A 25925-nucleotide genomic window follows, 5' to 3' on the forward strand; every position below is an offset into this window, starting at 1 on the left:
CCGCCAAAAGGCAACAGACGATATGTTAGCTCTGAGAGGATTTTTGGGGAACAGCTTATGATGTGGACGTAGATTACACAGGTACTGTTCTTCTGTTATCGCTGAAGTTTAATTTTTGTCTCTAACGCATTTTGCTAGCAGAGCTTAAAGGTCACATCCCTGAGGACACGGCACCATTTGTGTGAGCAGAGCCTTGGCGTTCTCTTCGGATAACAGCCATTGTGGACTGAGTATTGCTAGAGGACAAGTGAAAGTGAGATTGTAGGGGTGGGGGGGACGAGGGGGTATTTTGTGGCCTTGCATCCATCTTCATCACAGGAGGGTCACTGAGGAATTGCTGTGTTAACAAGTAACACAGCTCTGAGCCCGCAGTCCCACCCGCTGCAGCACGGAGAGCTTCTCAAGGTGAGCAGGCTGGCAAATGGAGGTTGCCTTCAGCCGGGGAGATTTGTGGAGATCTGATTCGTCTGGCAGCCACGGCCTGGTGGGGCTGTGCCCTCCCTGGAGGAGTCACACCCGGCAGTCCTGCCCTCTCCTCTCACTCCTTCCCAGCAGAGCCCTGCTGCCTGCTGTGGGCAACGCGCTCAAGGCAAGGGCCGGCTTCCCAGAGTGGCACACTGCGCACACACAGCCCCAAATGGTTCACAGCCTGTTCCACAAACACCCCCCGCCTGTTCATGGTTTTTGGGTTATGGTTTTTCAGGCTTTTGAAATTCAACCCCTTAGCCCAACATGAGTTCAAATAGAGCAGGGACGTAACTTAAGTACGCTGCCTTTTAGTGTCCCTAAGGAAAAATTCTGGGGGTTGGGTGTGGGGAGAGCTGAGAGAGCTCAGACCGCGCAGTGACTTTGTGAATCCAAACAGCCAGTGCCTGAGAGCTGGCAGATGCACAGCACTGCATTATGCTGCGAGCCACCACCTGCACCACACACCGCAGATTTGTTTTTTGGCATCTCATCTTACCCTGCAACTAATGAACTGGGTGACTGTGGCTGCTCTATCTATCTCCAGAAAGGAGATTTCTGCCATTCCACATGCTCCAGGCCCATTACTGCGCTGTTTATAGTTTTAAACAATATGTTAGTTTACACAATAATAAACTGCCAACCTTGCTGCCTCCTTTCCTCCAGAAATAAGAAACCCAACCCACACCTCAGTGCAGAACATTCAGATGACGAGGCTCACTGCCCTGTGTGATGCATGGAGCCATATGCTTCCTGTTGCCCAACCTGCAATTGATAGCCTGGCAAATATTTTCATTGGACTTGATAATCCTTACATTTTCAGCCTGATTCCACTCAACTCGGTGGCAGTGGCAGAGGTCAAGTCTTGCAGTGAATTCTTAGCAAAGCCAGCAAGGAGAGGCAGGAGTCATGAAGTAAGAGCAAGCGGGCTTTTATCTAGGGTGCGTCTTTGGGGAGTTGATGTGAAAAGGGATGCTTTAAATAAAGTGCCTGGCTTTTTATAATGCAGCTGTCCCATTAAATGCAAAAGGGGTTTAACTCTGTGCAAAACTCATGGAAGGAGTCAGAAAACAGTGATATTCTGTAGCATTTTGTTCATGTGCATTTTCTTATGCCATAAATTGCAAGACTGCAACATAAAAAAAAACAGAGGTAAAAACTTGCCCCTTCAAGAAAGCAAAATGTCATCAGTATAAAAGCTGCTATCTCTGTGGTTTGCTAATTGCGCCTTTCTGCCTTGCTGGTTTCCTGAGAAGGGTGGTGAAAATGCAGAAGAAGAAAAATAACCACCAACTTCTGAACTTGATCAAAGCTGCAAAAGTGATTTCACGTTCTTGAATCCAATGAATTTTCAGCACCAGTGCCCTTGGAAACAGAGAAGATTTGGGTGGGGGAGAGAACAAAGAGGGGCTCCGACACACACGTTTCTGTCAAGTGGAAACCACAGAGGGAAGAATAACAGAGCTGCAGTGTGCAGCGAGAAAATTTCTGCACAGCTTCAAGCCCGTCCTTCCTCTGGTGGAGCACATCTGTGCAACGTCTCTGCAGACTGAGATTGTACCATTTTCAGCAGACAAGGACTGGGTTTCTCTGGCTGGCACCACACTGATGTCTAATTTAGACAAAATTTTCCTTGACTTAAAAGAGCCTGACATGCGCTCGTAGATTACTCCCAAGCAGCTGCAAAACCAAACACTTGTCAGGAATTCTGAGTGCTGCATCATCAGAGGAAGCAGAATGCACCGCGGTCATCTGGCAGAGGCTTGACTCCATGAATTATAGCTTACCTAGAAGCAAGAGGAAAAATGGGAATGTTGTTCCAAATTTACTAGGTGCTAGAAGCATTGGTTCACACTGGTAAGACAGCATCTGTCAGTTAAACCTGGTTAATTACAAATTCCTCAGAAACTCTATCCCTAATTGCCCAAAGAAAGCCACAGACTGAATTAGGGCAGTGTTCGTGCAGGTCTCCGCTGGGCAGCACGGCCCCCGGTGTGAGTGGTACGCGCAGGGAGCGGAAGGGCTCGAATGCTCAGCCTAACGCTTCTGGACCAGAATACCTGATTTGTGTTGGTGGCATTTCCCTCTTCACCCAGAGGAGTACTCACAATTGCTAGCACCAGATGTAAAAAGAGATCAAACTCTTTGACTGTTATTAAGGACTAAATGTCATCTTTCGCACTGACTGAATAAAACATCCTGAAGTGCTTGTGTCTACCCAGTCCCTTGTCTGTTTCTTCCTAATTTTTATATGTTTTTAATCCTGCATCCCTCTCTTCAGTGTTTCAGTTTCCACTGTCTCCATTTTTTTCGATTGTATGATATACCCAAATTGAAATCGACATTTCAGCTCCTATTTCAAGGATGCTAAGAGGGTCAGTAGGACTCACACCTCTGAAAGCCTTTCTGTCAAAGTGTAGATTCAGGGTTTGTGCGTAGGCCATCCTACAGCCTTCTGACACTGCTCTATGGCAGGACACTTTCCGATGACCTGGTATATCCCAAGAGCACACACACAGCAGAGAGCAGCGCTCCTCCTTGGGAGGCCCCATGCTGGCCCCGTGTTTGCCTTCCCTGTGGCAGACAGGTCACAATTGCAGATGGTTCAGACCCAGCCCACGTAAATGCTTGTCTAGACAAATGTGCTTTTAAAATTGAGTTAGCCACTCTGAGCTGAGGCACAAATTAATCCTGTAAATTGTATTAACTGGCCTCATTAAAACCCAAGTTCATTTTAACTGGATAACGTGCATTAAAACACCATTCGAAACGTGTCAACCTCAGTTTTAAAGCGTGTTACCTAATGTATTGTTCTCAAAAAGTGCGTGCTTTCTATTTTAGACCAGATACAGACATCCATCCTGACAGGTTAAACTCATTTATTTTCCAGTAATGTTGGTTCAATCGAGTTAACAAGATCAAAAGCTCTCAGCGCTCATTAACCCGTAGACTAACACATCTGAGGGCGTTATAGGGCTGGGTGGGCACTACAGGCCAGGTGCCCTTCTCCCACAGCCTCACCGCAGCCGCTCGAGCATCACCCCCACAGCCAGGAGGGCCGCCTCCTCGCACCGCCAACCTAAAGCCCTCGTACCGCCCTTTCAGGGCTCCGTCCTGGAAAGCAGCCTCCGGGCTGACGAGGGAGTACGGCTCCGCCTGGGGGCATCCCGGGCCCGCCCCCTCCCCGTCCCAGCGCCCAGCGGCCCGGCGGGGCGGGGCGTGGTGGGACACCGCCCCGTGGGCGGCCCGGGGCCGTAGCCCGGTTCTGTTCGGCGGGGCTGACGGCAGCGCCGTTCGGCAGCCTCCGCGGGCAGGGCCGGCTGCCTCCTCCCTCCCTCCCTCCCTCCCGGCCACGGCACGGGGCTCCTCCTCCTCCTTTCTCCGCCGGCTCCCTCCCTCCCTCTCCCCCTCCCTCTCCCCCTCCCTTCATCCGTCACCCCCCGGCCGCACTTTCTTTGAGCTGCTCCCGCTTGCACTTTCCATCTCGCTCCTCCGGGGCAGCCCGGCAAGGGGTCGGGCCGGAGCTATGCGCCGTGGGGGGACCGCAGCGGCTGCCGCGCCGTAGGGAGCCCTCCCCGGGCAGGGCCGGGGTGTCCCGCTGCAGGCGGCGGCTCCGGGCAGAGCTCGCGCTGCCGTCCCGCCTCGGGGCGGAGGGGCCCGCGATGTGCGACATGATCGACTCGCAGTCCGCTGAGAAGATCAGCAGGATGAAAAAGTTGCGGAGAACTTTGTCGGAGAGCTTCAGCCGAATAGGTGAGGCCGTAGCGCTGCCCGGCGTCCCGGGGGGAGCATGAGGCTGAGGGCGGGGAGTGCCCGATACCGGCCTCGTGCGGATACCGCTCGGGAAGGTCGGTGTTTCCCGGCTGTGTGTGTGTGTGCGTGCAGCCCGTGATCGAGTTAGCCCGAAACGGGCTAACAAAGTGAGAATAGGCATTGCCCAGCGTGCTGCCAAAGTGAAACCTTGAGAAAAATGCGGGGAACCGAATTGTTATTGTGTGGCTGCGGATCTGGCCGCTTATTTTTCGTTCCGGCTTCACATTCCTCTAAGTTGAGGCATGAGATGCTGATAGCGCCGGGTGGGAGATTGGAGAGGGCAGACAAAAGAAGTCGGTCTGTCATCGCCGCCGAGCCGTGCCGCGCTCGCTGCCGTGCAGCATCCTGAGGCAGCGATACCCACGGCTTCTCCCGGTACCGCCGCTTCGCGTTCAGCTTTGGCACCACTCGTTTTGCTCCGAGGTTTGTTCTGAGAACAGTGCCAAAGAGTTCTGCCGCCTTTGGGTCCTTATTCCTGCCGGCCCGGGGCGCGATGCTGGGCTTCGTCCAGCGCCGGTTGGAGGTGCTGCTGCCGGCTGCCCGCACCAACGTGCTGAGCGCCGCAGGGCGGGGAGCAGGGCGAGGTGCGAGGCAGCACGCGGGGCTGAGCTGGAGGCCGCGGTGACCGAGCGGAGGCCGCAGAGCCGCCGCGAAGGCCCTGACGCAGCCCTCGCCCCTCGCTCACTCCGTCAGGATGAGGGGCCATCGGGCACCTCTCTGCTCCCAGAGCTGCTCTGTCCCAGGAGGCTGCAGCCCTGAGCTGTGCTTCCTCAGAGCCCTGGCAGGGGAGCGCACCAGCACGTGAAGACCTGTGGTACCCACATACTATGAGGCACTGGAACGGGCTGCCCAGGGCGCTGATGGGGTCACCGTCACTGGAGGTGTTGACAAAATGCGGATGTGGCGCTGAGGGACGTGGTTAGTGGGCACAGTGGGGATGGGTCAGTGGTTGGACTAGGTAATCTTAGGGGTCTTTCCAACCTTAATGATTCTGTGATTCTACGAACCTTTAGCTTGAAGTGTAAGAGAGCATTTGACATCAGGTATCTTTTCATTTTGGTCCCATTGCAGGGTGGGTAAGACTGAAAGGAGCTCATTGGTGTTTGTGACAGAATTTCAAAGGTGAATGTTTCAATTCTGAAGTGGATATTAAGTCACAGTTGCACATCCCTCTGTTCACATATGAAAATAGCTCTCACCTATATTCAATCTTATGTCAGTGAAAGGCATTTTACCAATTTGATTAAAAAAGAAACTCAGGTGTTTGATCTGTCACATGCTTATGTGCACGTACAGACATAGACAGCCTGGTACAGAACTGTGGGCAAGCTTTGCCAAGTGGAAGTCATTAACAAAGACAACACTTTGAATGGAGGTGCTGCTTTATCATAGCAGCATCGGTCCCATTAATGCCTTCTTGGCACTACGACCTCCCTGAGTGCTGACTTCTGCTTGTGTTAGTGGCTCTCTTGGTTTAGTGTCTCTTTTGATTGCTTTAACTAACAAAACACTTCAGCTTCTGTGGAATCTCTGGGCTGATTTAGGTGCCTGCACTACAGTGCCTTCTGTGTACCAGGGCTCTTTGTGCAGTGTCGGAGCTGTGCTTGCCCACTGGGGCTGTTCTGTTGTTAGAAGGCAGCTGCCACCAGCAAGGCTGTTCCTCCCACAGATGCTCCAGTATGAGCATCACACTGTTAACTGCAATGTGAGCAAAAGCTCTGATTTATCAGATTGAGGTTTGAACCGAGCCCACTCCCTGATAGCCACAGCCACAGATAAGCCCGAGCAAAGCGAGCCTCTGTTCAAAAACTCTCGGTTTACATACCAGGAAATGCTCAGGTGCAACATGTGCTCCACTTAACTTGTGTTTTCAGATTAAAGAGAGGAAACCAAACCCTCAGTAGAGAAAGCTTTTATTTTTGTCATGCTGTTTTCACATCTCTTTTTGGCAATCAGGTGCTCCTTGGTCAGATCAGCAAGTCACTGAGTGAATCTGTACCTGATCTTGAGCTTTGTCTGTCATCCATTCTGTTATAATTTTTAATAAATCTGTAATAGTCTTTTAACTTTTCCACTTAGATGTTTTCATAGGTTTAGGTACCCGGCAGCATTATGAACACACTGGTGCAGGTGATGCAAAGAGAAGTGGTCTTCCCCTGCAGCAGCAGGGACATCTCAGCTGGCCAGGTCTCAGCCACCAAATACAATTCTTCCAGTACTACAGGGCTCCTTAATTTTGATACCAGTGTTCCTGTTAGCCTCTTTAGTAAGAGTGGTGGAAGTGCTTGGAGTTGTCACTGGCAGTGTGTTTTTGATAGAGCTTGTAAGCCAATACCCAATAACTGCCTTCAAGACCACTTTCTCCCCACAGAGTGATTCTCTGTTTTAGAGAATAGAAATCAGTGAGGAAACCAAATGCTGATTTATTTATTTTTTCTTTCCCAGTGTGCAACAGTATGCTGAATAATGTTTGAAACTATTTTCCAAAAGAATAAAACAATGAAATGTGGTGTGAGAGTTCTGGATGTTCCCCCACGATCTTTAGATGAAAGAGGTTAGCCTTAAAACCAGCTCAGTCATCCCCAGGGCACAGAAAAGAGCCGTTGTTTGGTACCAGTTATAGCCTCGAGCAGTCTTGGCCCATTTTCTTAACTTTGATCTGGTACATTTCAGCCATTGCATCCAGAAACTGGCAGAGGGTGGTGAATATTTGTCTGTATTATATATCCTGCAAAATGCTGATCCAGCCCATAGCTGTTGGAGTTCCTGGTACTGAGACTATTTCTTTCAGCTTTATGAGCTGAAGAATGTGATGTGTGAAACTGCCTGCCTCAGCCTTCACCCTGAGCACTCACCTTGTCCTGTCTGCAAGCCTGGTAAAGGGCGGTACAGCACTGTGGTCTGTTGGAAGAAATGCATGTAGCCTATTGTGAGAAGCTGAAGCTGGCATTCTGAAATTGGCAGGACGGCTTTTAGTGCAGGAATTATGAGCTCACAATTCCAGAAGAATGATCTGTCTTTGCAATAAATGCAGCCCTTCAGTAGAAGGTTTCTGGTGCTTCAAGCAGTACCCCTCCTAAAATGTAGCACGTCTTGAAGAACTCACGTTGCTAGGAATCTGAACAATTTACAGAATTCTTTTTATTGATAAGTTCTTGGCAGCTTATCCCTTCCTATACAAACAGCCAAATTAGTTTACAAATTCTCCTTTCCTTGCTTACATACATACTGTTGCCCATATATACACAAACACATGATACTGGATGTTAACCAACTTTGTGAGACTGACTTGATTCACTGTTTCTTTTAGCGTTTACACCTTTATTATGTTTGCTTCTTAGTTTTACCCTTTGATAATTATGTAATTAAAAAAAATTATCAGTAATTTTATAAAATTACCATCATCTTGTAGTTATGTAAAGAGTTCCTGGCTATGCGTCTGCTGAAGTGGGTACAGTAGCTAAACTATATTTTGAGATCCTTTCAGCTCATGCCATTTCACTTTTTTTTTTTTTCTTATGCAATCTGTGTAGTCCAAGCCCAACGCCTGGCTGGAAGGGAAGGGCAGGGAGCCCTGCTGCAGTTGCTCGCAGGGCATGAAAGCTGTCCCTGGCAGACCCCAGCACACGTGTGCTGTGCTGTACTACCCGCTCCTCACTGGCACAAAGGTTATCTCCACTATCTCCTCTCATGTACACCCGCATAGCTCGCATACCTGAGATAATGAGAAGTGCATTTGTAAACAGTTTATTATTATTATTATTTTTAAAGTGGAGAGTAAAAGTAAAGACAAGCCAGAAATAGGCACGGATTCCCATTTCTTGTTCTGCTGGGAATTCTGTTGTTATCTGTTGTTTGGTTATTACTGAAACGTTTTGGTCTTGTGAAAGCTGTGAGCTTTGGTGCGCGAGAACAGCTTGTCAGAGTGACCCAGGGGTGTCATAGACCATATTTATAGCCTGTGTGTCGTCATGACCTGAGAAGTAAATTTAAAAAAAAAGAATAAAAAATATGTTCTTAATAACAGTTCCACAGGTCTTTGTTTTTTCTTTTTCTTTTTCTTTTTTTCTTTATGTCCCGCCTCATAACTTTTAAGTGCTTGGGATTGGCAGTCTGAAAATGCCTTGTCAGGCCTTCACAACCATAAAAATGCATTTCATGATCACAATATGCAGAGTCTGCCTGCCCCAAACTTCTCAGCAAAGTCTTTTTTTTTTTTTTTGAGCATGAAATCTAGATGAGTAATCTCTCACAATTTTTTGTGTCCTGAAGAAATGCCAGTATGAGAGCAAACAAAGGCTGGAACATGTGTGCTTTCCTGCAGAAGGAGAGCTGTGGTGTGTAGCTCACAGCCCTTGGCAGGGTTGTAGAGCTGCAGCACTGTCCTTTGGCAATGCAGTACTCCCCTGCCTCCGTTCCTCTGTGTTGCAGCTGTGGTGGCTTGGGGGTTTTGTTTTTTATTATTATTCTTTTTGTTTTAGAAGCTTTTGTTTCATAGAACACAGAACGTCTTGGGTTGGAAAGGACGTTAAAGCCCACCCAGCCTCACTCTGTGCCATGGGCAGGGCTGTCCCCACCTGATCGGGCTGCCCAAGGCCCAGCCCACCTTGAGCATCCCCAGGGAAACCTGCAGTCCCTGGGGACAGGGTTTGGAAGGGATTCTGAAGGGAGAAGAAACACCTAAAAGAAGAAAATATCAAGTCTAGATTCCCAAAGGTGCTGAGCACTGAAGTGAAGATACCCAGTATGCTGAAGGATAAAAGTCATTGGATCAGTGCTTGCTACAGCTTTAGAACTATTCATGTCTTTCTTGCTGCAGCACTTCTTGTGTGTTTGGAACTGTTTTCATACTTCCTTTTTTGTTGGTTGTGTCCTAGCTGATAGGATAAGAAAGACAGAAATCTCATCTGCATTAATAAAAGTACTACTGAAGAAGTCCTGCCACAGTGTCATACTACAGTGCAAAGGTGTAGTCCTTGGCAAAGAATATGTGGCTAGTTCATTGTGCTTTTCTGTATGAAGTTCAGTTAGGCTCTCTGGAAGGTGTTTTCGTGCTCACTAAGAATTAAAAGAAATGCTTGGACTTTTATTTTCCTTAACCTGAAAGGATGATATATTTCATAAATATGTAAATGTGGTTTCTTGGAAACATGCTGTGCAGTCCTACATACCATTTAGTTTCATATTTTGAGTGTAAAATTGTTATTCATGCCAGCATGTTCTTTTCTATTATAACAGGAAAGAGTTGCTCTGTTTTTCTGTCTCCTGGAGTTAGTTACTTTGTTCTGATTGAAATGCAGTACAGATAACTGTTTATTTTTTCCTTTTATTTTAAAGCCTTGAAGAAAGAAGACAGCAGCTTTGATGAGGTAGGTTAAATATCTTTCTGCTTCACGTAGTCCAGATATGCTTAGTATTTCTCACTTCTGCTCAGAGACCCACAGACCATAGTGTTACTACATGCATATGTGTTAATGCATGCACATTGCTTGAGCATGTGTTCATTTTCCAAATAACTACCAGATGAATTTGTTGGTTGAAGGCTCTGAATGGAATGCTTGTTTTCTTGAATATAGTTAAACTGAATGTTGTGTGAGAAGTGTTCATGTAGAACAGTTACATGCAGAGAAATGGTATAACTTTACCTACAATAGTTGTCATAACTGTAGGTATGTAGACAATATAATAATTCTTCATAGAACACTGCTATGTGCTGCTGCATTATATTGTCTTTGTGCTGAGTGTCTCAACTGAGATAAATGCTGCCTCTGAAACGAGGCAAAAACGGCAAACCACCCACAAACCCAACAGCTAGCTGTAATGGTAAGACTGGTACTTGATTATTCGGTGAAGACATGGTTGGGGCTTGTCCTATCTGTAATATGATGCATGTGTTTGTTAATCTGTAAAATATGCTGCTCCAAATTTGTGCTTGCTTTTGTTTATGATGGGCTTAGGAAGGTCTGGGTCAGTGTGAGTTGTTCTGCAGCACAAGTTTACTCAGGAACAGGTGTAGATCTCAGTGTGGTGAGTTGTCAGTAGGGTAGACAGTGTTTGCCTTGTACTTCTCTCCATCACCATGGCTGGAAATAAACAGTAATATTTTCATGTGTTGATATTACAGTTCTGGCACTTCTGTCTTCCTCACTGCATGCAATGATCTTAAATCTTGGCTGATTGTAGTGAGATAGTTGGTGTCTACTGCCAGATTCTGAAATAAAGGGTGATGTAATGTCCTTGATACTGGATCAAATCAGACTTTGTTTCTTTCTAAACAGATCACAGCAGATTTTAGACCCCTCTGCTGAAATTCACTAATAGCAGTACAAATGCTTTATTCTTTTCTGACATTTTGCAGAGTTTAAATTCAGCTCAGCCCCTCTCAGGTCTAGAGCAAATATTCTGGAGTCAGATTTTGCCTTCAGAAACCCTTGTTGGACCGTGCAGTGGTCCTGACTATTGTGGTTCCCCTACAGCACTGTTAGAATTTGATTCCTTCTTAAAGTTATGGCTGTTTTGATAAGCAGTTGGTAGACTCTGCATCCCTCTCACACAAATCTTGTCTGTTCTTATCCAGTACTTCCTTTATTCTGAAGGCTTCAGTGTTTTAACTTTGTTATGACTTAGCCATTAAGTATTTCATTTGATACAGAATTCGAAAGGATCTGTTAAAAAATGCTGCATTATGAAGATGCCAATTTTCCTGTCCTCTCCCCTTTCACAGGATTGTCTATCTACAGCTTGTGAGCATTTTCTTTAAACTTGGTTTTCTGTTTGAGCAAGTGACAACTTGAACAGATTTTCTACTTAAATTTGGGGAAAAAAAGTTCAATGATGTTTTTAATGGGGTTGGACATATTGTTTGTTTGACATACTGCAGTGATTGCAAGAGAATGCTAGTGGGAAAAGTACACAAAATGATTTTTTCCATCTCCTGTAAATATGGAGGAATTTGATGTGACATTGGTATCAAGCAGTTACATTGTTTTTGGTGACACTTATTGAGAGAAAGAAAACAGGATTCATATTTTATGTTGTCCTCGTTAATCTCTTCAAACTCAGCACAGCAGTTCTTGGAAGTCATCTAGCCTCAAGTGTGAATCAAAGAATGGGAAGTACCATGTATCACTGAATTCCTTTCATATCAAACATTCTTCAAATCAGAAAGTAAAACGATCTCAAGTAACAATAATGTACCTGATTGTAGTGATGGTACAAGGAACTTGAGGAAGGACTCCATAGAGAAAGGGAACTCATGGTTTTAGACCTTTAAATCGTGACCAAAGCACCAGCAGCAAAAGCAGGCTAGCAGGGGCCTGAAATCTCTGAGGAGAGAGGGAAAATGACATAAAGAGGAAGACCTACCTAAGGCTTTAAGGACTGCCACTGCAGCTAAGTCAGTTGTCAGATTATTCTGCACATTTTAGGTGTTACATCGAGCACTTTGTTGTTTATCCTTAGGGAAATAAAAAGGAAAAAATGAGCTGCTTAGTGGGTCTTTTTCTACCTACTTAACACTTGCATATTGTAGCTCAGAAACCTACAACACTGCAGGAAGTCTTTATTTTGCAGAGAAACTACTAAGAATTAAGATATCAAAGATGGCAGGCAAGTGTATCCCATAATTGCTTTCTGTGGGTTATGAAATTAATCTGTCTAGTAAATGAGGGCCAAAAGAATTGTGAACAGCAAAGCCTGTAAGATGCATGTCAGAATATAATTTCAGTTGTTCCAGAAGTGTTTCAGGATTTCTGCGGTGCTGATAAGACCTAGCCTTCATAACACCGTGTGGCATTGTTCAGAAGCTCCTGTGAATAAATGAGTAGGATACAGACCACTTTCTATGTTGTCTTTAAACTTTGTATTCTGCTTTCTATCTGCTGTTTACTAGAAACCTTGTGGCAATGGGAATGTTGGCCTGTCCCAGTAGCTACTGAAATCAGTGGGAAATTCTCTAAGTTTTTAGTTGTTTCTGAATCAGTTCTTTCAAAATGAAATACTGTAAGGCAGGGCTAGGGAGGGCAGGATGTTTTTGCCTGTTTTCAGAGTTACTTCAGTTGAGTGGAAGAGAGTGAGGCAGAGTGTTCCATCTTCTTTTTGTGTCCTGAAATGTTGTTACCTGCTCTCTGAAGAAAGCCAGCCATAGAAAAGAGTTGCCCTCCCTCTGGAAGCAACCTACCTAAACCCAGGCAACCCTTTCATTCTGAGTGTAGGCTTTGGCCTGGGAAGCATCTGTTTCATTCTTTTGGGCAAAGCATTGAAAAGGGATCATCTGTAACGTGTTGCCTTATTATCTACTATGGATAGCAAGACAGTAAGATAAACACCTCTGGGGAGTAGCGCTGCATGCAAAGAGCAGTCTATAAGCAGAAGTTTGGCTTTTGAGTGAAAGCTTTCTTTTTTGGTATTCCAGTAGTATCTTTCTCTGTCCACATTAAAAGTAAAAACTCCAACTGTGCAGGACTGTTCTGATGTTAGTGGACTTTTAGTTTAACAATAAATGAAGTATTTGTCCACTATGTCTTGTAATGGTGTAACTATTTTCTTTTTCACTTGAATGTGATCAAAGCTGACCATGTGTGTCTAAATTGCAGAATATTTGTTGGAGAGACACCCAGTGTTGATATTGTGACTAATCTCATCGCAATGCTGGTAACCTGCTCCTTTGCTTAGCTGCTTGCCCTTTTAATTTATTTCTGAATTAATAATAATCTTGAGCTGTTGGTTCTTGTCCTTCTGTTGTTAGTGGTTTCTCTGAGCGCCTAAATCATAATTTAAGGCCTTTTGTCATAAGTCATACACACTAGATGAATTAATCTTAACGTCATAATGAAATCAAAGCAAAATAATCTTAAGTATCTGATTAATTTACAGAACTACAGCTAGTTGTGTGCAGAGCTGTATTGCTGTTGTTTAGCTCTATTTCCTTGTTAATTTTGTTCAGCATTAGGAGCACCTCAGGGAAGTAACTGCAGGGCTGTTTTTTGTGTGTGTATTTTTTTTTTTTTAAAGGCCACCTTTCCTAGGAAATTATGAAATGTGATTGTGCCTGCTGCATACATAATTCTTTCTGACTCCACCCAGTAATTTTGAAGTTGGCCAGTGCTGGGACTCCTGGAAGCTTGATGAGAAAGCCTGTGAGCTGGCTGAGGGATGGAGACAAAAGCTCGTCTGACTGAAAAGCTGGAATGCGAGGTCTTGTAAATATAGGAGAATCTGTGTGAAAGGGTTATGAGTACTCTGAGCTCAGCAAAATCCATAATATTCATCTACTCCTTACTGTGTGTAGAGTCTCCAATGGTGAGGATGCCAAAATTCATTTATTTAACTATTTCATTCATGGAACATCTTCTGTGTGTTTGAAATAGAAGTGTGTGAAAAGGGAGGGAGTTTTGCCAAGTCACTTCTTGATTCTGTAATGTGGTTGCTCTTGCAGTCTCTCAGTGAAACAAAACCAAAAAGGATACTCCTTCTGCGGGATGTTGCATTCAATGGTTGCTTTAAAAGATCCCATGTCTGAACCAGAGCTCTTCTACATTCAAGGAGCTGAAAGGAAGGATATAGCAGGAAATAAAGGAGAGCTCTCCAGCAAATGAACAAGAGGAATTTGCATGCTGTAATACAGGATGCACATAATATGATAAATAACAATTTTGCTTTTCCCCCCCAAGTTTTCTTTATATTAAGTAGTAGCTTGAGAGAATAACACATATAGGAAAGTATGGATATGGCATTATATCTTTGCTTTTTCCTCCCGAAGAAGAGGATCTGGATTATGGGGGCCTTCGACAGGAGGTGGAGGAGAAAGACATTTAGCCCTCTTGAGATTTACTGTTACTTTTGTGATATCTTGGAATAATCATTTCACAGGCAGAAGACTTAAAAGTCTGAGATTGGTGTATGACAGACTTAGGGGAGAGCCTGTGATACAAGGGATTTTGGAAGCCTTGTTATTATCCTTTCTTTGGTGGGATAATTCTTTACTGGTCAAAGTACTGCAAAATCATTACAAGGCATGGCCTAGTTGTCTGCTTCTTGATGACTGCTCAGGCTCACAGAGCAGTAGACTGGTGTCTGTACACTCCTTTGTGTGGTGGAGAGTTTCCAGAAAAGTGGTTAAGATAAGTGTTGTAATTATAGTCTGAAAGCCTTTGGTGAGAGTGGAGGGAGGAATTATCTGCACTGAGAACTTGGGTGGGACTTTGGGTATATGATGATTTGTACCTCTCATCTGCTTAGTGCAACGCAACCAGGTGGATAACTGTTATGATGTGAAGCTGAGGGCTGTTGGGAGGGAGATTTAGGAAGAAGTGCTGGGCGGAAAAAAATAAATCTGGAAAACAAACAGAAGAATAGGTGTCAAATCTATTTATAAATAATGCTAGGGCGCTAGGTCAGAAAACCTTCATCTGGTGATTTACAATAGCTTTCCAATTGCTAACAGAGGTGCTTGAAGCATCCTGAGATGAGAGATGGGTCTGCTCAGACACGTCACCATGTGAGAGGAAACTTAGTTCTAGGCAGAAGGTAACAAAGTCAGTACTGGAAATTGCTGCTACTGAATTGTCACTGGGAACATAAGACAGACAAAAAATTTTTTGGTAAAAGAGGGGTGTAAAAGCTCAAGAGTGTAATCTGATGCTTCCTGTGGGCGGCCTGTCTTCACTTATGTCATCCTTGGATTTGCAACAAGGTCTTTGTGTGTTGGATAGAGATTTTCCAAGTCTGCCACCTTTGAGAGAGGGAATGGCTGGGGATGGTATTGTCTCCTGGGCCTTTCTATTGCAAAGGAGACCTCCTGGGAGGTAACTTAGTTGGGTTTGTGTTCCTGCCTCTCTTGACTTGACCTTTTCTTCCCCCAACACTGTTTGCTTACACTGTTGAGGATCTGTTCTTAGTCCAGTGCTTCTGTAGAAGGAGATGGCTGAGACACCAGCTTGCCCTGTGCGTTTACTGATTGTTGTAGTCATGTGCTGGCCATTCTAACCAAGTATGGATCTGGATTGTGTCACTGGGTCTTCGGTGCGTTATGTGATGTGGCTATGTGTGGGTTTGTAGCATGACAGTACAAACACCTCACCTCTTACAAAGATGCACCCAGCTGCTTAATGGGAATCATCTTTTTCTCTTGATGAGGACTGATAATATTATTAATAAATGTGCTGCAGGTGAGTCTGAGAGTGAAGAGAATGGATGGAAGGGAGCAAATGCAGCCTTTCTGCTGAAGTGCAGCAGTTTTTTATTTGATCAGCTGTGTGAAAGATGTCCTTTTTGTCATTTGTAAAAATGTTTCAATGTGAAACTTCTCATGGCTTATAAAAAATCAGGCAGCAACCTTTGGACAACCTCACTTCATTTCTCAGAGAATTGCCACCATTCCATGTTTGATATGGCTGCTAGGGATTCCTGTCGCTTCCCTGTTCTGTATTGCATGTAGAAGAAAGGAAGGCTCTGGAAGACAGGAGATGCCTCAGAAGCTGGTCTAGGTGATCTCAATGCAAGCTAACAGACAATCGGCAGCTGGTGTAAAAGTATCCAAGCAAAACTGGCTGGAGAATGGCTGCTTTGTTGCATCTAGTTTCAAGGCTTTGAAGCAAAATCAGGAATGTTCTCAGATTTACTTTTTACTCATTCAGAACAGGAATTGATCTTTATGTTGGTGGGTAACCTGGATTTTACAAAGACCAAAATTTGACAACTTCTCTGTGCTCAGGGAAGAATTTTTGTCTGGGAGTATCCCTAAATCTGTTGAATGACTGTGGTTTAACTACTGGCCCCATCCACTTGTGTTGTTTTGTGCATTCTTATGCCTAGTGCGTTTGCTGACAGTACATCCATACCTTTCAGAAAGTGCCTGTTATTTTCATTTTGAAAGAAAAGTGGTTAAGGCTGCTGTGAAACTGTTCTCCTCCGCCTTTCCTTCTGTGGATATTGGGTAGAAGACGGGTTTGTATCACTAGTTAATGTGTGTGCCCTTTGTTTCCTTTCTCTTTGAAAAAGGATGAAGCAAAAAAGCAGGACTTGAAGTGAATCCATGTTTAGGGCAGCAATTTGTGAGGATCTGGTCAAAACTCTGCCATATAAAAGTTTTAAACTCTATTCTCGACAGCAGGGAAATGTTTTAAACATCAGAGAAGCATTGCAAAATTGGATGAATTTCTAGGTCTACTTCTGTCACTTGGAGACGCATTTGTGTGTGGGATGTTTCTGTTGGTCAGATGAGAGGATATATGCATTCCAGAGACATGGAGTCAGGTTATAAACTATTAATATTTTGATGAAGTGCACTCATGTGTAAATCTTTTTATTTTATTTGGATACACAGGATGTAGTAATTTAATGGTAGATTAAATAAAGCAGGGTAACAAAACAGAGTATGTAATCTATGGGATCAATAGCTTCTTGTTCTTGACCTTGCTGAGTAGTGTCCTAGTTGCAAGACAAGAAATAATTGTGTGTCATCCTTGATGGTTTTCTCTTCTACCTTACTTGTGCATAGACTTCATTGTGTTTTTTTAAATTATTTCTTCTTCAAGCTGCAATATTAGCATACCTATGACTATAATTATATATTCTTCTTGTGAAAGAATGAAACTAAATGAAAATAAATGGCTTCTGTCTAATTTTCTTCTCTTTCCTGAGAAATTTGGTGTGCATGATGCTTCATCTGCTGTGCTATCATATCATTGATGACTATTTGCAGAATTCCATTCATAGTAATTAGTAGATTCTGAGTCAACTAACATCACTTGCTTGTGTCCATGGAAGGAATAAGGAAGGGAGATCTCCGGTTAAGCCTAGTTTATTTAAGCAAAATGGATTTATGTGCACAACATAATGTCTGTTCAGACATAATGATTGTTCAGTCTGGAGAAGAGGAGGCTCAGGGGAGACCTCATTGCTCTCTATAACTACCTGAAGGGAGGTTGTAGTGAGCTGGGGGTCAGCCTCTTCTCTCTTGTAACTAGTGACGGGACGAGGGGGAATGGCTTCAAGTTGCGCCAGGGGAGATTTAGGCTGGACATTAGGAAACACTACTTTTCTGAAAGAGTGGTCAGACACTGGAACGGGCTGCCCAGGGAGGTGGTTGAGTCACCGTCCCTGGAGGTGTTCAAGAAACGTTTAGATATAGCGTTGGGAGACATGGTTTAGTGGGGTTGTTGGTGGTAGGTGGATGGTTGGACTAGGTGATCTTGTAGGTCTTTTCCAACCTAGCTCATTCTATGATTCTATGATTCTATGATTATCTTGATGATATTAAGGCCTAAGGAAATTTGCCTTACCTCTTTTGCTATTCATTGTAGTATTTGTTTACCCCTTTTCCCTTCCAGTTAACCTATGTACTTCAGATCCAGATGAGTCACAGTTCTGCTAGTTCATACCTGGATATATAGTGCTATATCCAGGTATGGCAGCACTCATACCAAGTTTCATAATTCAAATGTGAATACTAGAGATTATTTAAATATGAAATATTGACAGTGATTTAATATCCAAAATTGAGATTTGAAAGCTGCTGAACACTTAATGATAAAATGTTGGTGCCCAGACCACTGACAGAGCATATAATGGTCATATGAACAATTTTGGTTAACTGGTTCTCCTGAGCTAGTTACTTAATCTGAATTAAGTTACTCTATATGATCTAGATGTTTACCTTTTTCAGACTTTGGAACTAGAAGCAATTGTTGAACCTCTTGTATTTTCTGGAATTAGCAACCCTCTTCTTGTAACAGCTTCTGGTTTCATTTTACTTCCTTCTACTCAGTACAGTGACCAAAACTGCATCATAGTCCAAAGATGGTGGCCGTTGGTTAATTCTTAAGACAAACGTGGGACGCTATTCAAATGCTTGCTGTTTGTAGGGCAGCTTCAGGGAACCCAAGGGCACAGCCAGATTTTGGTCCCACATCCAGAGGTAGCAGGTAGGGACAGCAGTGAGCACCCACAGGCTGCCTGCTGCTGCATCACCTGTGGGGCAGTGCCAACTGTGGTGCAAAGTGCAGCTCGGTGGCTTCATGTGTTTCTTGGCTTTCTAGGCAGATTTATTAAATTATCTGTAACATGCTCTGCTTTGCTAATGCCAGGTACTGATGCAGTTTTACTGTTAGAATAATAATTTAAGTTTGCTCAAGAAAATGTTTTTTAGCTTACCCATGCAAAGTATGATGCCAGTTCCATTCATCAGATTCATTATTATTCTTAGTTTCTTTAAATACACAAAATTTCTCATGAATGCAGGTTTCCTTTGTTTGGAGTACATTTATATATCTTTTTATTTTTTTATTTTTTTTGGTAAAGAAAGTACCATCTAGAAACAGGATGTTACAGCCTTCCCATGCTGACCTTGGAGATGTGCAGAATTCCAGAAACCAGAGAAGAACATCTGGAGAAATACTTGGGATGCCTTATTTATTTATGTGTTAGCAGTATGGCTCAGTTAAATGCCTGGCCATTGTCAAGTCGGGACAGAAGCTCAGAGAAGATGACGGGGTGTGCTCGATTTGCTTGCCCTTCAAAAAGGCATACTGTAACGCTTCAAGACTTTCTGTTCAAATCAGTGAAAAAAGATATTTTTGAAATTAACTTTGATGTTAGCAGATATGAGTTAGACTAAGTACATGTATTTTTTATAGCTCCGTTATTTTCAGTGGTCTGGAGAGAATGCTTAGTGATGCATTATGTTTGGATGTAAGACAATGTTAAAGCTCATACTTTGAAACCAAAGTGATGATATTCAGCAAAACGCTATTTCAAATGTAAAAATCTAAGTTATTTTTTGTGAGAAAAGGTTCCAGAATATTTGAATAATACTGCCAGGGATACTGGGACTCTTCTTCTGAATGTTCTGTTTTCTTCATTACTGTCAGCAAAATTCTAATTGAGATACTCCAGTAGGTGTAGTGCCAGCACTAATTACTTCATTCTTCTAGAAGTGTGGTAGGAGTGATGTGGATTTTTACAGTTGGGATGATGTTTCATTTTGGTGTGACCAGTCAAACTTCAGATAGGACACCTACTTGAATATAAGCCCATAGAACCTAGCAGAGCACAGGATTTTAATTCTTGCTGATGAGCTTGTGAGTCCAAGAGGTGATTCCAAGACACTGCTAGGGTTCAGTGATGATGTCAGACTTTGAAGTAGATGTTCTGCTGTGAGAGGATCCTCATCATCGAAATTATGTGAATCCAGTTTATTATTACACTTTGGAAAAATGCCATAACTATATTTTCCTTGCTCCGTTTCTACCTCTTGTAAAAAGAAAAAAAAATGTAGAGGGGAGGCCTTGGAGAGAGAGGCAAAAAATTGATTTTTTTGTTTCTTTTTCCAAATAATGTAGATGGAGTAGAATATATGTAGTGGGAAACTATTAATTTTACTCTGAATGTTTCTTAGCTTTCTTCAAAATTTAAAGCATGGATAGCAAATCAGTGATACAGGCATGAGTTAGACTGAACTTCTGTAAGTCCACCTCTGCTGTCTAACCACAGTTACTGACCACACAGCTTGTGCTCATGGTATGTCGGTAATGCCATGAACCTCTCTGAGGGACAGTAACATCAACAACAAATCCTGCAGGCAACCACTGTGTCCCTTAACTGCGTACAGGATGAAATTCAGACTGGGAAAATGAAGAAACTCAGTCTCTATGGCCAGGCAATGCTGTTTCCTAAAATTATGTTTCAGAGCAGCTTTGCAGTAAAAGATGTGGGGGTCCTGGTGGACATTGAGCTGTATGTGAGCGATCCATACGCCTTTGCTGCAAAAGTGTCTAATGGTGTCCTGGACTGCATCAGGCTGACAGTTGCCAGCAGCTTGAGAGAGGTGATTATTCCCCTCTATTCAGTGCTGATGAGGCCATACTTGGAGTTGCTGGGTCCAGTTCTGGACTGCACAGTGCAAGAGAGACCTGGACACACTGGAGAGAGTCCAGCAATGGGCTGCGAAGGTAATTAAGGGAGTGAAGCTGCTCTCCTACAAGGGAAGTCTGAGAAAGGTGAAACTGCTTATTGAGAAGAGTGTCTAAAAACACCTGAGGGGAGGATGCAAAGGGGATAGGACCAGGCTTTTCTCAGGGATGCCTTGTGCCAGGACACTAACTGCAACACAGGAGGTCCTCTCTGAATATTAGGAGGCATTTTTTATTATGAGGGTGCACGAATTAGGCACCTGAGATGTTTTGGTGTCTTCATTCCTGGAGGAGAAGGTTGGGAGGCAGTGCAGTGGTCCCTTCCAACCTCAGCCATTCTGTGATTCATGCACTTTATTGCAGGCTTCTTTCTTTCTGCAATCCATATGAAGCTTTTTGTATCACTTTGTGTCACAAGCAAATGACTTTTAGTTTTGTCATCTATAAGCACCGATAATATTTCAAATGTTTTTGCAAGAAGAGGTAATTTCCTTTGGATGTAATTCCATACGCTGCATTGCAAATATTTGTGGTCCAAGTTCTATAAAGAATGTCAAAGGTACTGTTTCAAAGCACTTGTTTATGAAAGCTTAAAAGAAATCCAGATGTGAAGATGCTCTAGAAGTGTTTGTAATAAAAAGCTTTAGAAGCTCATTCCTATCCATTGCTCATCTGCTTAAGACACCTCTGGAGAAATCCTTCTGTTTCTTTCCTTCTCTAAGCCCCTAACACTTGATACTTTAGGAGAGCAACACAGAGCTTATTGCTGGTTCAATTTCTCTTGCATAATTTTACCTCTTATCTCCTATTTCACTGAGGAATTTTTTATTAATATGCATAGTATCTGTGTTTAAGCTTGTCACCTCTGCTCTCTTCAGCTGGTTAGTTTCAAAAGCAAGAGGCTCCGAGTAAGCTACATATAGATGGAAAACACCTGTATTTATGAAGCCTGAAATGACTACATACATTTAGCAGATATAAAGCTTATTTCTCCTGGAATTATTCCCTCATAGCAAATTTGTGCAGGTATTCTGAGGCTCCTGATGATTTATCTGTACAGAGGAAATATCTGCTGCTGCAAGAATGAGAGTAGAAGTAAGATTTGCCAAAGGAGAAAATTCTGCCTTGCATCTTGATTTTTCTCTTTCTAAAGGATTCTTGTAAAGCTTGGGGAAGGGCGGCGTAAGAGGAGAACAAACAGCTTTATTTTGTGTATCGATTAGTCAGAGTTCTAGGCAGTGTGGAGGAGAGGGGAAGGACTGATCTTGGTGTGTGGTTCTTCCTCCATAAACCTAGGGGAAGAGGGAGTATCCCATCACATGTATTACTGAGTATGTATTTGTTTTTCCTGGTTTTCTAATTTAGTTGTTCTTCAGACATGTTTCAACCTCTTCTGAAATACACATCATGTGATACCTCTGCATGTGAGCCTGCTCCTGAAATGTTCCCAGTTCTGACCCTGGCATTAGCATGAAGAAATGCTATGTGGAAAAAATAGCCAGGGACCCAGAGCGTGGCCAGAATTATTCTTCTCATTGGTTTTCAGTAGGACTCTTGGTTGCCATTCCTGGCTTTAATGCCTTGATTTCTAGGAATGATTCTGAGATTTGGTGATGATAATGGTGCTGTATTCCTAATGGTAAAGGGTTATGTTGCCATCAACATGAATGTAATGCAACTGAATGACTTCTTTGTTTAAATGCATGGCATCCCGTTATTTCAGTTTTCTGTCCAAGATGGGCACGTGATCACATGTATAACTTCAAGGTGTAAGCTGCTTTATATTAACTTGCATTTGTCTGGAGTTATCCCATAACATACTGTTACTGTGGTTGCTGCCATTCTGTAATAGTAGGACAGCTTGCATCCTGCAAACCTGTTCATGAAGCTTGGTCTTGAGTGCCAAACTTCTTCAATAGAAGAGTTCAAAAGATTGTGCTCATTATACTAAAAATATTGTACCCCTAGGCTCCTACTTGATCAAACTTAGGGATGCTTTAAAGCTGGGCCATAATTAATTGTACAGTAAAACAGAATTATTATTAATTTATGTTTATAAGAGAAGGGACTAAGTTATGTTCATTCTCTGTACAGTTTTGGAGAAGAGAAATATGCATTAATAAACAACGTGACTGTAATTAATTAATGATCCCCTGGAGAGGGTTTGCTCCCAAAGTAGCTAATTACTGTGTAAAATACTAAAAAATTAATCCCAAAGCAAATCACGCAAAATCAGCCATGGGGTAGTGAGTTGTAGAGATTGTTTTTTGTCTTAATGGCTCAAGTTATCAACTGAGACAAATGATGAAAAGCAAAACAAAACTCCAGTGCTCAGGTGCATTTTTGGTATTTCTAATTAATGGGATCCTAGCTGGGCACTAAAACTACTGTAAAGTTCTTAGTAGAATTAGTGTGAGCTATAGACCTCTTGTAATAGCTTTTCATTATTTATGGATGATCTAGACAGGCCCTAAATATCAGAGTCCTCAACTTCATCCTTCCCTACTTTTTCTGTTGTCTGTCATCAAACTTCTGGTGGGTCTGTTGCTTTTCTCGTTTTTCAGATAGAAGTGAAAAGATCTAGAATTCTATCACAAAAGCGCATTTCAGAAGTTTGTTGTATTAACCTATATGACATCATCAGTTTAAGTACCTGTTAATAAACAGAATATTATGTGTTTCTCAGTTGGCAACTGAAGTAGATTTTATTATTGGCTTACTGAAATTTTAGAGACATTTTTGTGAATAATAAAATGCACTCTGCTTTGTGCACCGGGAGTTTCACTGACTTTCAGGAAAACACATGAATATGTCAAAAACTTGAGTGCTTGTAGAATCTGAGCCTTGATTTGTAAAATGGTACTTAATAAGAAAAACAGGCACAAGGTAGTAATTTTTTTTTGTTGAAAACAATGGTTATTGCACAGATAAATGTTAGCAGCATTGATTGATGTCTGACAAGAGGTGTAGAAGTGATTAACATGACAATGAAGAAATCATGTCATAAATATTTTTGTCCCTTGCAGCTGCAGCAGGCATATAAACTAGACTTTTGGATATTCTGTAATGTGCTTTTTGAAAGAAAGTATTTCTTTTCATTATGGAGAGAAAATTAAAATTATATCTTACATAAGTTTTCCGTACTAAGTCTCTACAATTCTACTTCAGCCTAAGTGATATGTACTGCTTCTGTACGATTTAAGTGAAGCTCTGATACCTCCACACTTCTCTTTTCTTCCCCACTCCTAAATCTTACATGGCTTTACTAAGAACAAATGAACTCTTCCCTAGGCTGCTTTTCAGAAAATGAGTTTTTGCGCTCTGCTGTCTATTTATGAATCTCTATATAACATATATCAGTCTATATATAGAGTTATACATATATAACTCTGTCTATTATATAAGTATATAATACCTTATATGTAATATATACAACAATTATATAGTATTACAGTACATACTGTAAAATAACTGGTTATAAACAAACGTATGTTTAAGAAGTAATTAAGGACATCAGAAATAGTCATAGTGTTTTTTTCATTCCTTAAAAGTAATGACTTAGAAACAAATCTGTTTTCAAATATAAGTGAAAATTGGGAATTGGTTCTAAGCCTATTCCAAGTAGTTTAATCTGAAGATGAATGCAAATACCAAATAAATTGCTGTCTATGAAATGATGTATTAAGACACAGATACTCATGTTTGGCAGGTTGTGTCTTGACTTGGCCATTTCATCCTGCCTTTATCTGTTATACATATTCTATATAAACTTTACCATCTGTGTGCTTGATATAAATTACTTTTCTCATGTTAGCAGGAATGATTTGATAGGGGAAGCTAGCAGCTGCGTTGCTAGTGTGTTTCCAGCTTTCATAGACTGGAGACATACTGACCTGCTTCTTTGGTTTTATATGGAGCTCTGAAAGAGTTGAGGAGGTGACACAGAAGGATTTGTTTCTCCTTTGTATGCCTATGAAGAAAGGGGTCACCATTTCCTTCTTTGCTCTCACTTTCTTTGCTAATCTGCTGAGGTGCCTTCTGAAGTCTGTTTGGGAAGGCGTTGGGGCTGGAGGAAATGAGACAAACTGTTACGGGGATATGGAACAGCTGTGTTGTAAGGAGAAATTGAATAGTCTTGGGTTGTTAAGTCTGGAAAAGACCACCAAGGGTGAATACAACAGATGTGCAAAATTCTGAATGATGTGGATGAGGTGATTAAAAATAAATCAGAAAGGGAAATTTTTCTATGGAGAGAATTAACTGAATTAATTGAATTGATCTCATCCCCCCATGCTGCTGTCTGGCTTCCCACAGTAAAGGTGCACCAGAGCCTGTTCTGGAGGCAAAAGGCTTCACAGGTCTTGGTGTGTGTGGGATTTTTCCCAAGATTTGGGAGAATAAAGCATGTCTGGGCAGCAAGGCAGATATTGGAGGAGGGGACAAATGAAAACCATCTGGAGGTGACTGTCTCTGAAGGGCATGTGCTCTCAACACAAACCAGAGAGCTTATCTATTGAGTGTTGGAGAAAGCAAATTGGGCCGAGTGGTTCAATCCAATATTGACTTTCATGTGTTTGGGTTTTGTTGCTCAGAGCTAGGGACATCTAAAAATTGCAATGACCTCGTAACATTTTCTAGGGATAATACTGTTAAACAATACTTCTGGCGAAACTCCAGGCTTAGTCATAGCTATGTATTGGTTAATCTTTTGCAGTTCTTGACTTACCTTTCTCAGATGCCTGGAATAAGTGAACAAAGTAACCTTTTTGCTGGAATGAATTGTCTCCTGGAAGTCCACCTAATCTATTGAGCTGCTGGCAAACTCAATGCAGTACAACATGAAGCCAAGAAACAAGAATGAAGAGAACGATGAAGAAAAGCTGGAGTACAGTGAAGGCATCTGAGTGTTTGCTGGGGAGAGGAAAAGGTCATGTCACTTAAATACCATTCAAAATGTGACTTCATTCTCTACAATTCTGCGAGCGTCGCAAGAAATGCTGCTTAATAAAATGCTTGCTTATCATTAAAATTATTTCTGCTTTCCTAATAAGTTATTTTGAAGTCTTGAAGACTTAAAACTATTTTCCTCCAGCTCCCTTTACTAGTTTTTCTATTTCCATTCCTAGTAGGAATAGTTTCACCAACAGCTTTGTTTCCTGTGCGTTATTTTCAAATGGGACCATAGGGACTTACTTTAATTTGTTTGTATTCTGTTTCCTTAAAGCCTGGAAATCTCTGTAGGCATCTTTCTTGTGTGCTTGTTTGTGTGTATGTGCATATGTACTTTTTTCTTTAATATCAGGTTAAGAGTTTTGAGTAAAGGTTCCTTTGCTGTAGAGGTATAGTAAACTTAACTCTTTCAGCACAGAAATAAACATTTTATCTTTCCTTCAAAGTACTGAGATTTCTGATGCATTTTTAGTTTGCAACAGGATCAAAAACTTCCTTTCTCCTGCTCCCAACAAAGATCCAGCCCACTGCAGAAAAACTGATAGTGCTTCAGCCTCCATATTTTACAGCCCAGTTGGATTTTGTGATCACCAGATAACTTTCAGTCTTGGGGATGTGGAGAAGCACATCTATCTCCGATTTTTGTCCTGAAAAAGAATATATATATACATATATATATATACGCATATATATTTAATGCTAGCTTATCTAAAACAATTGGAGGGGGAGAGGGACTTTAATCACTGGAAAAATTTTGATCAGCCTAATTATCTGTGATTTTTTTAT

At 42.4% G+C, this 25925-nt stretch overlaps 1 protein-coding gene across 3 annotated transcripts in view; it reads left to right on the forward strand.

The window, feature by feature from the left end:
- CDK14 (cyclin dependent kinase 14) overlaps positions 3738–25925 on the forward strand; it is a 318720-nt gene continuing 296532 nt past the window's right edge. The window contains exons 1-2 of one of the 3 annotated variants that reach the window (XR_002434949.1): positions 3738–4218; positions 9616–9647. Coding sequence is in view for 1 of the 3 variants with exons in the window: in XM_021386034.1 (XP_021241709.1) it covers positions 4128–4218; positions 9616–9647 (123 nt within the window). In the remaining 2 variants the exon portion in view is untranslated. The remainder of the gene's footprint in view (positions 4219–9615; positions 9648–25925) is intronic. The other 2 variants (XM_021386034.1, XM_021386037.1) reach the window with 2 other exon arrangements.

Source organism: Numida meleagris, chromosome 2 (genome assembly GCF_002078875.1).
Source record: "Numida meleagris isolate 19003 breed g44 Domestic line chromosome 2, NumMel1.0, whole genome shotgun sequence".
Classification (NCBI taxonomy): Eukaryota; Metazoa; Chordata; class Aves; order Galliformes; family Numididae; genus Numida; species Numida meleagris.